The sequence below is a fragment of the Pipistrellus kuhlii genome, unplaced genomic scaffold (assembly GCF_014108245.1).
Source record: "Pipistrellus kuhlii isolate mPipKuh1 unplaced genomic scaffold, mPipKuh1.p scaffold_m20_p_10, whole genome shotgun sequence".
NCBI lineage: Eukaryota > Metazoa > Chordata > Mammalia > Chiroptera > Vespertilionidae > Pipistrellus > Pipistrellus kuhlii.
Genome location: NW_023425405.1, coordinates 36377344 through 36394270, shown reverse-complemented (window position 1 = coordinate 36394270; position 16927 = coordinate 36377344). Strand labels below are relative to the sequence as shown.

At 38.7% G+C, this 16927-nt stretch overlaps 1 protein-coding gene across 5 annotated transcripts in view; it reads left to right on the top strand.

The window, feature by feature from the left end:
- DYNC1I1 (dynein cytoplasmic 1 intermediate chain 1) overlaps nucleotides 1-14846 on the top strand; it is a 274243-nt gene extending 259397 nt beyond the window's left edge. For all 5 annotated transcript variants that reach the window (XM_036429363.2, XM_036429361.2, XM_036429362.2 and 2 more), the window contains one exon: nucleotides 13900-14846. In XM_036429363.2, coding sequence (XP_036285256.1) covers nucleotides 13900-14010 — 111 coding nt within the window. In that variant the 3' untranslated portion in view covers nucleotides 14011-14846. The remainder of the gene's footprint in view (nucleotides 1-13899) is intronic.
- Nucleotides 14847-16927: the final 2081 nt, after the last annotated feature.

Below are 16927 nucleotides of genomic sequence, written 5' to 3'. Positions count from 1 at the left end.
CTTGACTATGCCTCATTTGGGGCGTATCAAGGATTTTGCAAAAGTTGCTTTGGCTGATATGTGGCTGCTCAAACTTCTTGCTAGGTTTCTACCATCATTTCTAAATTGGTAAGTGTTGTTATACTTGTATTTCTACCTTCATACCGGCAGGTCAGGCTGGTTTTCATTTTTGTATTATTGCCTTACTTTTCTAAGTGATATTACAGACTGTAGAAATGTCTGCAATGATAGGCCAGTCTCGCCTATTGTCTGGAGTCTAGACAGGCTATAGAAAAATCTCTGTGACACATAATAGGCCAAACAATTTGTAGGGTTGTTTATCCCTACAAATTCACCACCAGAGGCAGTGGGGGGACCGTGGGGGAGAGGATATACCACCTTATTGAGAGTAGGTAATTTCATAATCTTCTAGCCCTTCTCCGAATGACCAAACCTCAGGGTAGGCTTCTACGTTTGCACCATCTTCTCTGTATTATTTGATCTCAGACAGAGCCATCTACAGCTTAGAAAAACTCAGACCTAACAAGATAATTTTGTGTTAACTATGGTATTTTCCTTCAGTATTTTTGTAAGGCATTTACAAATTTACCTCATATTTACTTCCGGGAAAGAAAAGGGAAGGAGTCTTTTTTTCTCTTCGTTCATCTCTATACCCTGTTCTAAACCTCTGAAGACCAGCTCTGTAGAGGCTCCAGGGACTGAAAGGAAAGATGGCTTGTCTACAGCTGAGCTCAGCTAAAGAGGTGGTAGTTCCCTTCATGGGCAGATGCCGGGATTGCTGTCTCCATCCCCAGCCTAGAACTTACAGAGCATAACTTGCTTGGGAGGAAAGGGTACCCTCTCCACAGCCCCTGCCCAACCTTCCAAGTTATCTGACTTTAGAATTTGAGGTCAAATGTAAGGCTGATGCAAGGCTGACCGGCGGGAAGGGGGTTTGAGCAGGATGTGATTTAAAAATATAGAGAGAGAGGAAGAGAAAAAATAATGGCATTGAGGATCAAATTGCTAGTAGACTGTGCTACCATTATCCATATTCAAAATTGGCCCGCTGGTCCCATTAAAAATGAACCCCTCACTAGGGTCATGCTGGCCTTTGGATGGAAAACCTTGTTCTGCGGAACCCTCTGGGAAAGAAGATGAAAGGCTTTTAAATGAGCCTCAGAATACAATCTGTATAAAACACTAAATGGTAGTTTTTAGAGTACACTTTGTTGATCCATTTTCCTTGGACCTCAAACATCGCAGAGGTGTCTGTGGGAAGACCTGGCACATTCACTCTCCCATGGCTGATGCCCCTGGGAATTCTGTTAGGCCGAGGAGAAAGCAGCGGGCAACAGGCTGTCTGTTGCCAAGGTCATGTTCCAAGAGGGAGGCTGGCTTCCTGCTGTGCAGCCTGTGCCGTCGTGTGGGCCCGGTGCTCAGAGGAGCCCTGAGCTCGGTCTAGTTCTCTGCCGTCATTGTCTTGCAATTGTTCAGAAGATCTTTAACGAGGCACCCCGCGTGTGCATTTTGCACTGGGCCCTGCAGATTATGTAGCCAGTCCTGTCCATTGAGAGCATTGCTTTTAATATCCCTCATGATGGAAATCAAAAATGGCAAATTCTGACCTTGACCTAGACCGTTACGAAGAAGGAGAAATCTTTTAGAAATGTGGTTAAATGTAGTACATGCCATATGTTTTTCTTGTTATTACCTATTTCTCAAGACTATTTGAAAAGGTTGAGTGAAAATAGCAATGACTTTACATTATAAACATCATGAGGCCAATAAAAATAGAGCTGAAACCATAGTGGATATTCTGATTCTCCCCACAACCCTATTCTGATCGCATTGTCATTTTAGCTGAAAGTATAATAGAGTTTGGGGGAAGGTGTCTGTGCTGCCCACTGCAATGGGAGTAGAGAGAGACAACCTTTCTCCATCCACTTTATTGTCAAGAACTCCCTGACAAGAGACTTCTGTGACTACCAATGGAGACAGCGCCATTCAGGTCCAGGTAGACGTGCCTAGGGGTCAGCTAGAAGGCATGCTCAAAAGTCCTGTGTCAACCAGTCCTTCACAGCCGTCTGCCTCACCTCCTGTCCAGCATAGTGTCCCTATGAGCATGCCTCCTCTAGTACATACAGTTATCCTTTGGGGCTTTTCAGATGATGGCAGAAAGCAGTGGCTGGAATCCACATTTCCTGATAGAATTTATCATGAACTTCTGAAGATGTAAACGGAGGATTGCGTATGAGCTCACTGAAATCACTGGGTTGAGTTTGTCCATCTCCTCCCCCAGGCCTTTTTTTTTTTTTTTCTTTTTTCTTTTTCTTTTTGTTACATTGGAATGGCAAAGGCATGTGTATCATCTCTGGGCCTGTGACTCAAGGGCAAAATATAAATCAGCAGTGTTTTCAGGTAGGCCACATGATGCTTTGTTTATGTAGCCCGCGTTTTTGGTTGTTTGATTTCAGCGTTGTATCTGGAAAATATACTGTACACACTTATTTTCACAGATAGGGGTCTATTTTCTTTGCTGAGCAGGTGCTTAATTCCATTAGCATAAATGGAAGTTCTGTGAAATCAATGAACACAGAGGCGACCCCTTGTATGATTTGGCTATAATTTTATTCTATTTGTGCATCTTAACAGTTACTCCCATGGACAGTGGTTGCATGCACCATTTAAATTTTGTAAGATTTAAAAACAAAAAAACAAAACTGAGCCTAGCGCTTAAATAGTTTTGAGGCTTTTTCTCTCCAGACTATGGGATTGCAGCCTGTTTGTTTTGGGAGCTGTATGCCTCCATTCAATTAACTGAAACGCGGGTAAGATAGCAAGTCATAAATTAACTGCAAATATGACCTGAAAATGTTGAGTGCGTTTTGCTTCAGAATCCACTCGTAGAGAGCTGTTAATCATGGTTGAATTTTTTTTAATGATGTGTGAACACATACTCTAAAGAATTAAACATAAAAATTACTCACTGCCATGGCTCCTTGACTGAAAAGCATGCTTTTCCACATCTGCGGAGCTGATTTTCACAGCACATGGGCCAGCGAGGATGGAATTGTTCACGTGTACTGGTGATTGATAGTCGGCCTATCTGCCTGTCGTCCTTGCAGATGTGTTTGAGGGAAAGCCCGTTGCCACTGTGAACGCCTGGGTGTTGTCACGCAGCCGCCGCTGTCATGCATGCCCCCTCACCACGGCGTTTGCTGCGTCTCTGAATTAGAGAGCTGTGTGCAGCTCCCATTTTGAAAGACGCAGTATATTGTCCACCTCTTTTGATTTCTTTTTCCGTTAACCTCCTCCAGGGAAGATGCTGTGTTCAGTTGTGGAAAACACACCGAAGTTTCCAATCCCTTGGTTATATTGCTGCGCAGTCAAGTGATAAAATTCCAAACTTGGGTTGAGCTGAAGGAAGAATTTGGAAAATAAAACGGCAACTTGAAATCTGTAGTTTGGGAGGTGAACAGATCTTACAGCCCTGACTTTATTTGTTTGGTATCCCACTCACACATTGCCTAAGAAAACGTGTGTTCGCCTTTACATCTTAACCCTGAACTTGGGCAACATTTCAGACACCTTGTTTGATAGGACTATTGGCGGGGGGGGAGGTGGCTGGTCATTTCATTAACACATTTCAGTAAATACAATACATTTGACACATGTTAGTATATGAAAAGGTCCTAGAAAAATTCTTAAACAGGTAAAATGCAGGTGAATAGGAGAGATCCAATATAACTACTGGAAACATAAAGCATGACTTCAGTGTTCATTTAAATATATTTTAAAGCTGAAATGAATACTTAGAATGAAGAATTTATTAGGAGTCCCACCAGGAAAGATGACCTAGGTCATACAGTTTGGAATGGCGGTCAAGGTATCATGTACAAGGACCATTACAAAGTGCCTCCCAGTTTTCACAGCCAGCTAGAATAACAATAAAAGGTTCCGGCAAGCCCTGCCTCTGGCACTTTCAATAGCGCTTTGCTCCCGTTGCATCTGAGACACTGGAAGTGCTGGGAGTTAAATAGGATTTGAGTGACACAAAACAAATACAATATGTTTATGGTTTTAAGTGGATTACACTTAGGCAGTAATTGTTTGCTTCATGGAACTACCTGGCGTAGGACAGGGCCTTCATCAGTTTTCCACACGAAGTTGGTGCCCTGACTAGAAACAACCCCCTCCGTGGGGAAGGGGGAGGAGGGAACGCAAAATATGCAGTTCGGCTGAGATTTCGTGGTTTAATCCAAGTAAGAGTTCCTTAATGAAAAAGAGCGACATTCACAAGCAATCAGTCAGTTTGATTATTGTGCTTTATGAAGGCCATCATCCCCTGCTGCCCATGAACCCGATAGCCTGCCCGCCGTGCTCTGGCAGCCTCCGGAAGCAGGAGTGAGTGGGGCTGGGCTCAGCTTTCCTAAGTCCAGTTAGAATCACCCCAAACACTTGTGTTTCTCATTAAGCGAGTGTGGCCATGAGTTGCAAGATGCTTGAAGGTCTTTGCAATGCCAGCTTATTCTTCAATGAAGAAGTGTTTTCTCTTTAGCTGATGAGAAGCACCTCTTTTGATGTTCCCTCCATGCTAAAGAAGGCTTTGGCATACACTGTTCCATCATACCAGATACCGAGATAAAAACCGAAAGTGCACATACTTAGCTCTGCTAATATCTAGATATGTGGTGACGGAGAAACTAAGCATTGCAATTCTCAACGGCACTTTTCAGGTTCTGCCTGAATTTTTATTGTAGCCACAACACGGTGCAATTAAGTTAAAAAGCACAACGACATATTTGTATGGGCAGATTTGGGGTGGTAATAAATGTAATTACATAAAATAAGCTACTTTGAAATAATATATTAATTCACTTTCTTGCCATAATAAATTATACATATTTGAGATAAAATAATTTAGTTAAAATGTATGATTGTCATTTTAGTATTAACTTGATTTCTTCTAGGAAAAGAGCTTAATTTAAAAAGAAAAGGAAAAGCACTATTCCAATTGATGTTATAATTATTCATCTTATAGTGAATGTAGTAGCAATGGCTTTCATTTTGATCATTATATATGTAAAAGACCATGATTAAACTAATTATTATATAAATAGTGTGCTTATTCAGGTAGCATTAGTTTATGAAAATAGATTTAGAGGATTAATATCTTTGCAAGGCACTGTTTTTTTCTTAATTGATAAGAAAATACTTATGACTTTTATGTATTACGGAGTAGTTGATTCTGTGAAAAGAAAACCTAACATTTAATTTTGTGAAAACCAAATTAATGTGTGTGTAGTAATTTGCAATAGTCAATGAACTTCATATATTTCCATTTTGGTGGCAAGTGGCCTATGAATATAAACCTTCTGAAACAAGTGCCAGTTTGTATAATTAATCATCTTTTATGATTCTTCTGTGGTTTCAAACTGTCATTTTCAATAGCAGTTTGAATTTTGAAGTAGTCGCTAATTATAGTGTTAATTTTTTTATTTTTTTTTATGGCTAGAAAAGTATGTTTAGTTTTAGAATTCCAAAACTGCTCAATTTTATCTTGAAAAATGACTGCTTCGAACAGTAGCCTCAAATCACGGCTTGGACCAGCTGAGCATGAAGCGGCTCCAGTCATCTGTGAGGCGATGAACATTGACTTGAACAGAAATGGAGAGTTATGGGTTTCTTCCATGAGTGTGTATGCTTTTACTGGAATATCCAAAACAGAATAAGAAATAAAATATCTGCTTAGGCATGTGTGTGTGTGTAATATTTAGATACCATAGAGGTTGGATTCGCAGAATATAGAAGTAAATGAATCGTTACATTCTAATTTCAAGGAAGGTCTGCACACATTTTTGAGAATGTTGGGAACCAGGTCATCTTTTACATTTGGAAACATGAATTATCATTTCAGTAAACTCAAAGCTGATCGTTAGAGAAGAAATTTTGCACTCTCTTACTTTTCTCGCTGGCAAACAAAACTGATCTGTGGTTCATTCCCTAAGATCTGGCTCCTCACGGCCAGCCAACAGTTTTTCAATAGGTAGACAAAATCTTTTATGTTTATTTGTCTTTGCATGAAGGATTCTTAGGTAACAAGTGAACATCTTCTGGGGTCCTAAAAGACAGCCAACCTGTTGACTTAGAGGGACTAAACCACATTGGCAGACTTCCTTGGGTTAATCGCATTCCTCAGTAGAGTGTCTAATCTTTAGAGATTAGAAACATGCACAGATACATACCCAAAGTAGATATTTACAGTTGTCTATTTCAGTTCCACATCCGAGTCTATCACAGTGCCTGGCTGATACCAGTAACAAGCAGTCAATAAATAGTTGGGTGATTGAAAGTTTTACATGTGAAAGTTGAAGGTTAAAGGAAAGCTTAGTTGTGTAAAGCATTCAGAATACAGCCTCCAAGTTGGCTATAGATGAATGAACAGGAAAAAAAATAATCCCTTTCACTGTATTTGCACAGAAAGGGTATATAGAAAATACATTTAGAAAAGCGTATTTGTCTTTCCTTCCCTTTGCTGTCCCAGTCCCTCCCCCCGTCCTGTGCTTGTAAAAGTGAGCAATTGGCCACTAGTGTAATGAAAGCCTAACAGTTGACTCAAATAGTTATCAAACCACTGGAAAAATGCTTCGTTTTCATTGTGCTTTTTTTGGACACTATCGATATGGTAACTCATGAGCTACATTATAAAAATACCTCTTTTATGCCCAAACATTCAGTAGGAGGAAATGACATTTCTTTTACTACCTTGGTAAATGTTTTTAAGGTGTTTATCAATAAGCCTTCTCTTTGTCAAAACTGCTTAGATGCAGCAGTTGCTAGGAATTTACTAGAAAACCTATAGTTAATAAATATCAGGAAGAGGAGGGATATATGTTTAGTCAGCTAATATGACAGATCTGCTTGAGTAGCGCATGCTTTCTCATTTTCCTGTCATTTCCTTGGTCTTTTCTATTATGGAAAAAGAGTGGTCATGGAAGTTTTAAAAAGTTTATTTTCCATGATTGCCCATCAGCCAATGTTGTTAGCATTTTCCCCATCTTTTGGACAGAGAAATAGATTGTTACAAATAATAGGGGAAAAAATAATGCTTAAGAAATTTCTGAAGAAAGGAGGGTGATAAGATTTTATGCAAATGTGAACAGGGTCATCTTTAAAGCTTAGTGAATTGGCTCTTTCTTCTCCAGGGCTGTGATTTATTTTTTTCCTTCACAGGCAAAAACTTGTGAATTTTGCCATGCTTCCTATAACGCTAAATTTTAACATGAAGAATATTTTTAAGGGTTCGTTGTAGTTTTTTTGAGTATAGTGTTTAAAAATTAAGTATTTCCCTTTGATGTTTGTTGGCTTGTTGAAAGTGATATAGACCCATATTTGTTACTATTTACTTTTGACCTTTATGTCCTACCTTTATTTCTTTCCTTAATTGGGTGGTAATGGATTTTTTAAAAGTGTTGTTCCAACAAACATGCTATAAAAGTCAACCACTCATTTAAAAATACAAGGAAGGGATCGTAAGCACAGAGAGAGCAAGCTTCATGGGTGGATGAGGGCTCCCTTAAATGGGATTTTCAGATAAAAGAAATTCTTCCTTAACCAAACGTAGTCAGATATCTTCAGACTACTCTAGGTTAGCTTGCTGCTGGATTTTACAGGAATTTTAACCCACTTGCTGGTTAACAGCAGATGCTACAGGATGGAGAATAATGTAACTTCTGCTTTCTGGACTTCTCTGAAGTGCTGTAAATGCTAAGTTACCACACAGTATATCTCTTTGTGGTAGAACACTGCAGTATATTTTCGCCCTCTGTGTACTGCATTCTGGCTTGGAATTTTGGTCCGTGGTTTCATCCATTGTTACCAGTGATGCTAGACTCTCCCAAGAGTTAAATACAGTGGAGCTGTATTTATGTGAAGTGAGTACGCTTGGTCGTTCCAGCGGCTGTTTCATTGCTTATTACCTCCCACTTTGCTTCCATCTGTGTGTGTGGCAAAGGGAATTGCCCTAAAAAGTATAGGCTTCCTCCGAACACAAACATGTATTTGTATACCAGTAACTCCACAATCTCCTGAATTGGGGGGCCATTAATAATTGTACTTTTAAAAAAGCTTTTAGAGCTTAAAGGGGTTTAGCAGTGGTTCTGTGGAAACCCACATTCGCTTCCTTGGTTTCTGTAAATGCACTGACAAAACAAAACAAACAAAAAAAATCAATGTGTATTAAAGTGAAAAGGTAATTTGTGACATATCTTTCTAACAGAAAACTTTTTAATATTTAGGTTACTGCAGGAGATGAACTGTGGTGTGTCTGTTCGGAATCCATGGTTAACATAATCACCCTAGACATTTTTTTTTTAATGACTTCGTGTAATTGAAAGATTATAAAGATGCTGTTGAACCACACACCCATGGAATATTTATCCTGAAGCCTAGAGTCCTACTCACTTTAATTTGCCTGCCATGCGTAATATATCCAAGACACCAAACAGAAATTATGGAATATTTTTTCTGTCTTAATTATAAAAAATATTTTTTTTTAATTAATCTACTCTTATACTAAGCAATGCCTGGGACACGTATTTTTAACTGTAAGAAAATACAGCATTGGGCTGGTAGGAGCGAGGGCAGATAAGGCGGCTATTTAAAATCAGTTGCTAGGTAATGTAAACCCTTTAAAATTACTAACAAATGAGGGAGGCTTGACTGAGCACTGTTGAGAATGGTTAGCCGGGTGCTTATAAAAGGGGACACATGAATGATATTTGTGTGTGTAACCCTGGTTATAAAAAGTCATTTGATTTTTATAACAGCAGGTCCGGTGGTTACAAGGCCTTCCGACTTGAGCTAAAAATGTAGAAGCCCACTGCAGAAAGTGCTGTAATGAGGAAATAGCTAGCTAAAGCTGTGTTGGTCCTGTTTTAAAAAATAAAAAATAACATATGTGTGTGTGCACATCTGTGCATATTTACAGAGAATAGTGGCTCTACGCTTGGTGTTCGAACTAAGCCATGAAAAGTACTCTGACAGAATTTGCCTTGTGAATGGAAAGAACCTCTTCCGCAGGCCGAGCTCCTGGAACTTAACTGTGGTTAAAAGTGTGACTATTTAGGAAATGAGTTAGGTGGGCTTTAAAGAAATCAAATGCGATAGAATATAAGGAATGCTTCTAAAAATACAGCTCTGTATAGGTGAAAAGTAGACAATGAAAGAATAAAAAGAGGGAAGGGAGCAAAAACAAGAGGAAAAAGGACAAAATGGAGGAGAGGGAAATAAGCATTAAGAAAGAAAAACAACATCATTTATTCAGGGTTTCTACTGTGCCAAGGACTGTGCTATGCTCTGTTTTTGGTCATACTTTCTATTCACAACAGTCCTAGGAGCTGACTCTTAAAAAATCCTTGCTCACAAATGAAGTTGAAGATCAGAGATGTTAAAACACATTTCCTAAGTTCACACAGCGAATGAGTGGCAGCTGGGACAGAACACGTGATCTGCCTCCATTCTCCAAATGGAGCTATTCTGCAGCTTGTACCTCCCTTGACCTGCACCAGTAGCTCAGGCAAGACACCCCCGGAAGAGTTGATGAGCTGTTTGGGGACAGAGTGGAGCTGAGTCCAGAGGAATCTTCCGGGCCACTCAGGAAGAGGGGAGAGGACAGATCCATGACACAGCCTCAGAAGGAGTGAGGCAGAGAGGGACTAAAATCTTCCATTTTCATGATTTCTCTACAACATTGGCACTTTTGCATTTTATTAAGATCACCTTTCATCTCGCAGGAATCTTAGAACGTTAAAAATAATCTTTAGAATCTTTTAGCAAGTGATTCAAAACACACATGACCTGCTGCCTGCCCTCCTGGCCTGGTATGCTGGCATTTCTTAAAAGGGTGAGGCTCCTGATTGCGCCACATGACCAGAACAACGTGGGAAAGTTCTGTTGTCCTTAGCAAATCGTTCAGCATCCCGTACTTCTGTTTCTTACCTGTGAGAGAGGTCCATGCTGTTCCTTCAAGCCCTCCCATTGCAAATAGCAGAATTATTTCTGAAAGAAAACAAAAACCAAAACCACATAAATGTTATGGAATGGATAACATTCACTTACATACCATTTTTAAGAACCTGTTCAATCTGAGTGACGGTTTAGAGGAAAAGAGTGTATGACTAGTCTGTGTTGAACTCATGGTATTTTCTCCCCTTAGATTACTGTTCTCATCCTCTCCACATCTCTGTTGATAAATGGGTCAGACATCATCATCCCATTTTACAATTCAGGCAGTGAGAGGTTAAGTGCCTCGCCATTGCCAGGAACCAAGATGAGAACAGGACTTAAGTCTCCTGTTCAAATCTGAGGTTCATTTTACCTCCTCCTCAGGCCAAATTGCTACCTCAGAAACTACCTTTTTGGTCTTGGGCTGTAAAAATAGGGCCATATCATATCTATAAAAGGTGGACACTCTTAGAGCTAAGATTCTGTTATCTTAGGCATCAGAGCCTTGAGAGTTTGGGGCATAAATATATGCTTTGTCCATTTAGCAAAATTTTAGAAAACAGTCACCTAATGGGCTGGGGGCAAACCAGCCATATCTGAAGCAGAGGGAAAATCTGAGTCATCCTGACCTAGGATGTGGGCTTCGGCCAATGAATCTGAAGGAGGAAAACATTTCCAGACCCGCTCTGACTCAGTACAATCCTGGGAAGTCTCTGAGTTTTTTCTTATGGTATGACTGTGGGCTATTTTCTTCATGGTGCTTCCAATAGACTTTGTAATTGATTTAAATTAATCATCACCGTTAGAAACTTGTGGATGTTTTTTCCTATCACAAATATATATTCCTTGAAAATTATTTTAAACTATTATTTTTAGGAGAGAAAGCCATAGTGATACTCTAGATTCACCCTTTAATGCCTTGATAGAAACTTGAAGATGCAGAAGTCATGTCATTACCGTGCCATTCGTTTCCTGCTACTTGCTTGACACATGACACATACCTGGAAATGTTGCAATTGTCACTGTAAGAAGGTAGATTTTTAGCTCTTCATATTTTGAATGTCAGTAAGTTTTTTTTAAAAAAAATCCTATGCCAGTATTCACACATTTTGACCTTAGAAAATATGATAAATTAATTTTCATCTGTATTTCATGGTTGTCATATGACAAAAATGATTCACTGTTGTATCTTCAGTTCTTAGCTTAGTGCCTGGCATATAGTTGGTGCTCAGTCCATGCTGATGGAATAAGCATTTGTATACTGGTTAGAAGGATATGGGGCAGTTTTTCTTTAACTAAAAAACATGAGCAATTTTTTTTTTTAACTTAATGATTGAGGTATTATTGGATTAAAAGTCACCTCGAGAAAGTCCCAGGTGTATTTATGCTTGTGAGACTCCTTTCTAGCAATTTCTAATCAGAAAGGACCAAGTGAGAAGAGCCAGGCACAGCCAAGGACAGGAAGGACAGTGCTGTCCGGAAAGAGGCTACTGCAGCCAGAGCTGTTCAGTGTACAGAGGTCTTGCTTGTTAGGACACCTGCTTGGTCTTCCACACAAGAATTTCAAATGCCCAAAATTATTACTTTGGGTATGAAAACAACCTATGAGTACACATTCACACATTCAAGATAAGATTATACTGAAAGTGCTTCCTGATGGTGATAATTCTAAAAATGGGGCAGTCTGCAGTTCACCTTCTAAATCTAACATTACAATCATCTTGGGTTATTTTTATAGTCAACTAGTTGAAAACATATAATAGGATGAGGTAGGTCAATTTAAGTCTTTGGAAGCATCTGTGTTTCTATTGTGTTCAACTCTAGAATTTTTTGTGTGAACTGAAACAAACTAGCATTTCTGTGTTATTTATGATAGTTTGGAGAGGAAAATACTTACAGAACAGAGTTTTTGTTTGTTTGTTTTTTGAAAAACACCTTCTAATGTTTTTCCAAACTAAGTGAAACTTTCACAAATCAAAAGGAGGACAAGATATGTTAGAATACTGTGAAAACTTTTGTGAGGGATAATCTGTATTTTTAAGGACAAATATTGGTATAATAGAACTACTATTTCCACCTCCATGGAGAAGGTCAAATGTAGTTCCATTGTAGGGTATTTTTTTTTGTTTGTTTATGATAAACATTTAAATTTAATAAAATTTATTTTTGAAAAGTTAGATGTGCAACTCTGTATGTTATATGATACTCAATTCTTTCCCCAACTGTATCTGGGCACATGTCCTAAACTTAATGTTTCATAATTTTTATTGGTGTCATTTCTTAATAGTATTGCCATTACTACCACATGAAACTGTGTAAACATATTTACCTATTTTCTTATTTTAGTGTATAGTTATTAGATGTTGATATCAATAAAACATTACATATGGCATCATATGTTAACTTAAATTTGTATGAATATATCAATAATAAAGTCATGATTGGGAGCCAAACTCCCAGAGCATATTGATCTTTATGAACAATATACTCCTTATAGGAAAAAAGTTATAAATATATTATCATGATTAGATTTTGTCTCTTCTTGGGCTTTTGATGTGTGGTTCTTTTGGAAGACTTGGTCAAGAGTTGGAAGAGACAAAAGAAATGGACCTATTATCTCATATACATATGATTCCAACCCTATCCTTCTTTTGCTTTTTGTTAGCTCTTTTTGTATCATTTGTTAGCTCTTTTGTATCATTTACTGGGTTTTGTATACCCAGTGCAATATTTTCTAAAATTGAAGAGAAAAATGAGGAATAACAGAACCTAGGAAAAGAGCTCAAAGTAAGAAAATGGACTGAGTGAAAGAATAACAGTGTCATCAATACTATTTGTGAAAACACAAATTTGGATTCATTTTAATAACCAGGGAAGTATTTAACCATTCAAAAACACATTCATATGACTAAATGAGAATTCTTAGTTATACCCTTTCTCAAAATAAGTAGAATTTATATCCCCCACCTGTATTTTAAACTCTCGAAACATTTAACCTTGGTATCAGAACATTAATTGAAGGACATACTTTGTAGAATGGTGATGCCATTCTCCAGTAAGTTGTCTTGGACAGATAGTATCTGAGACTCTCATCCCCCATAATAAAAGTTTAAAGTTCTAATTGTTTGGTTCTATTACATAGTGGGTAGTTTTTCAGCTGTGGAAGTGATCTCTAACCTTAGATTTATTTTCTGCCTCGTTTATAGTTTAAAATAATGTATATTGATTGGAATGAATATGGTATTAATGTTTATATAAAATGTGGATAGAGCATGTAACACTCGTGCCTATAAAGATGGATTATACCATTTTATAGAGTAATCCTCCAAGAAAATGGCTCTACACTCTAAATCAATTTCATTCTATCTGAAAACCATTGAGATGTCTACTTGACCCTGCTTCTCAGTTTCAAATAATTCTATTCCAATCACTTTCCTGGTTTCTTTAAGCAATTCATTTTTGGATGTTATGGGGGGAAAAAATGTTATCCTTTAAATCAACTAATGAAAATGTCTGCATGCAATTCATATTGGATGGGGATAATGTCTCTTCACTAAATGGTGCTCAGAAGAAGATAGTCTTCAGGAAAATTTTTAAGTCCCATTTTTAGTGAGTTTAGGTGCTTTAATGTGGCTGTTACATGTAATAGTATATTTTTACATAGCTTTGTAAGGTGTTTTAAATTCCATGAGTGATCTTGCTTCTCAGAGTGACTTGATGGTGCTCCCTTACGTTGCTGGTTTCAGAGCAATACTTCAGGGAATCTAACTGATTCAAGGAAGAAGGATGAAGATCTGGTTTCCTTTACCTTCCGAGGGCCACGCCAGCTTCAGGAGCAGCAGTCCTGCCGGCTTCAAGGCTTTCAGGTGAAACTCCATCTTGCTCACCGTTTCCCATTCATTTGCTTTGCAGCTTGCGGTGCCCCACAACGATGAATGGACCCGATTTGCCAGGACCCTCGTGGAGATCCGTGCTAACAGAGCTGACAGCGAGGAGGAAGGCGCCGTGGAGCTGGCTGCCTAGTGGAAGTGAGCCGCCCCACCCCCAAGTCCTCCTTCTAGAATTCAGCCTCCACAGTCCTCCCTCCCACCGTAACCTGTGTCCATTCAGTATTAGTGTTGCCGTGACATTTTGGGTGCCGTATCGTGCCAGCTTTGCTCTAAATCTATCCCACCCTGGCTCCACTAACCTGAAATTCACCAGAGCATTTTTATCTTTATATTTCTGCCTCGAAATTAAGGGTAGGGGTTGGGGGGGGGGGGGGACCTTTACGGGTTTAGTTGTTGCCTTTCAACTACTTAGTAGCTGTATTTAATAGCTGGAAACCTCTGGTTAAATTTGTGCTTACATGCACTTCTGGCATAGTCCTATTAAATCCATATGAAGCCAGATATGATTAGGTGCAGATGTGGTGTGCTCCATGATATGGTCCAGGGCCAAAGACTTGCGATGTGGTGTTTTACATGGTGACTCACATTATGAATGGATTTGCTAGGAGAACATTGCTGCTCCTTATTTATTGTGGTGTGCTGCATGGAACATATTTATTTGAAAGCATTAAAATAAACGATCCTAGAGCATGTACGTAATGAGAGGACTGTATTGTCTCCACTGCTGTTGAGGTTACACTGAGTTCCAAATAGCAATTACAGTATGCCGGTTCCACTGAGGACATGAAATCTTTAGAGGTTTGTTGCAGTGAACAGAAAGAATTTTAATGCCTATTATTCCTAGGGACTTGAACAATATTTCAAATCTAGTTGAACATTGATACTTGTCACTCAATCTAATCCACTCTGACAAAAAGTCTCTGGTTCCTGAATATGACACCGGTATTGCCAATAAAATGTTCCAAACCAGGTCTGAGCCAGCATGGAGAAATCCTCCGCTTGGGGGGGAGGGGGGGGGGAGCCTGATTGGAATTGTGCTGGGACAAGGGAGTGGGGGAGATGCGATAGGGCTCTGGGAAAGATTGATAATGAATTACAGGCAGCCAACCTGGCTGGACTGAAACCAAGGCGGGCCTCATTTTTATGAGGGAATGTGGGTGGTTTGTTGGAAAGCTCTCCTTATCTCTTTCACCAGAGCAACTCTTGCCCAAAAGAGTACGAAAAACCAGTTAAGATGCACACGTACCAAATGTGCTACACATTTCATTATTTTTCATTTTTATTCACACCAGAAAAAAAAATATGTTTATGGCATTTGGACTAGGACATATGTCTATAAATAACTTTAATGAAATACTTTTTTCACAAAGCCATTTCATGCCTAGAGAGAATTAAAATAAATAGTGGTTGAGTCATGCAAAAATTGGAAATCAGCTTTTTAGGAAGAGAAATTCCATGGTCTTTTGTTGGTAGGGATTCCTTAAACTATGAGTTTTAAAACATTTCTAGTAGATTGATTTTTTTTTTCTACTTGGACTTTGTGGTGCTGCTTGAATATGCAGGTTAATGATTTTCATCAAGTTTGGAAGTTTTTCAGCCATTATTTCTTCAAGTATTCTTTCTCTGTCTGGAACTTCCATTACCTGTATGTTGACATGCATGATGGTGCCCACAGGTCTGTGTTCAATTTTCTCCCTTGTTTATTATTTCTGTTCTTCCAACTGCATAATTTAGATGTTTGCTTATTCTTTCTTCTGCCTATTCAAATCTGCTAGTGAGCTTCTTTAGTGAAATTTTCATTTGAGTTATGCTTTTCAACTCCAAAATTTCTATTTGGCTTTAAATTTTTTTTCCTAACTATTGATAATTTTTGGTGAGACATCATTCTTATATTTCTCTTTAGTTCTTTAGAGATTTTTTTTTTCTTTTAATTCATTGAGTACATTTTAAATAGCTGATTTAAAGTCTTGGTCTAGTATATTCTGTTATATTAAGTGTGTAAGGTTTCTCAGGCAGAGTTTCCAATAACTTTTTCTCAATGTATATGTCATACTTTGTTTCTTGGCATGTGTACATTTTTTGTTGTTGAAAACTAGGTATTGTAATAAACCCAATAACTATAATATTAATAGGAAACCCCCATTAATGCCTGGAACCAAGAAATTCTTCCAGTCTATGCCAAAGGGCTCATGTGTGTTTTGAGGTATACTTTCACCACTCAGCCCGGCAATTTGCAATTACATTAGCCTCCATTTCCTGGTGTTTTTTTTTTAGAGCCCCAAGGTCAGCAGGAGTTGAGAGCTTAGGGTCTTTTCAGTTCTTTCCTGAACACGCGCACAGTTCTGAGTATGTGTTTGTGTTCTCCCAGAGTACCAGGAATATGTCAGAGTTATTCAAAGTCCTTACAGACATCTCATTCCCTAGCTGGTGCTTTCACGTGTTTGGTTAGTCCACTGTTTGCTCTAGTTGTTATTTATTTATTGCCTCAGCAGCAATAATTTCTCGCCTTTTTACTTTTAATTTGTGTTTTATATTTGAAGTGGTTTTTGTAAACAGCTTAAACATAACAGTTTCTGCCTTTTAGAGGGTTTGGTCCATGTACAGTTAAGATATGGTATTGACAAATGTCTCCCAGGAAGCAATTAGCAGTAAGCCAGTTTCAGGAGTTAGGTGAAGTAAAGATAGGTCTACCAGGGAAGTACCAGACAGTTCTGAACAAGGATTAGAATTCTTTGTGAATGAGGTAGTTTCTGCTTTCTGCAGTACCAGGTATGTGAACTGTTATATGCAGAGTGACTGCTGGCCTGGAGAGGGGGTTTGGGACTAGGGTAAATTAAAACGTTACAAAGCTCACCATTCTTTCTGAGGATCAGCAGTTGTCTTCAGCCAGGGTTCCCCTGATTGCTATAAATCTTTGATTAGTTCTCAGAGTTCAAGAAGAGTTGCTTTTGACAGTTTGGCCTGATTTTTTGTTTTATTGCTTTTAAGGAGAGGCAGAACTTGGAGTTTCTTATTTTTGCATTTTGGCTGATAGCATTCTCACCTTTTTA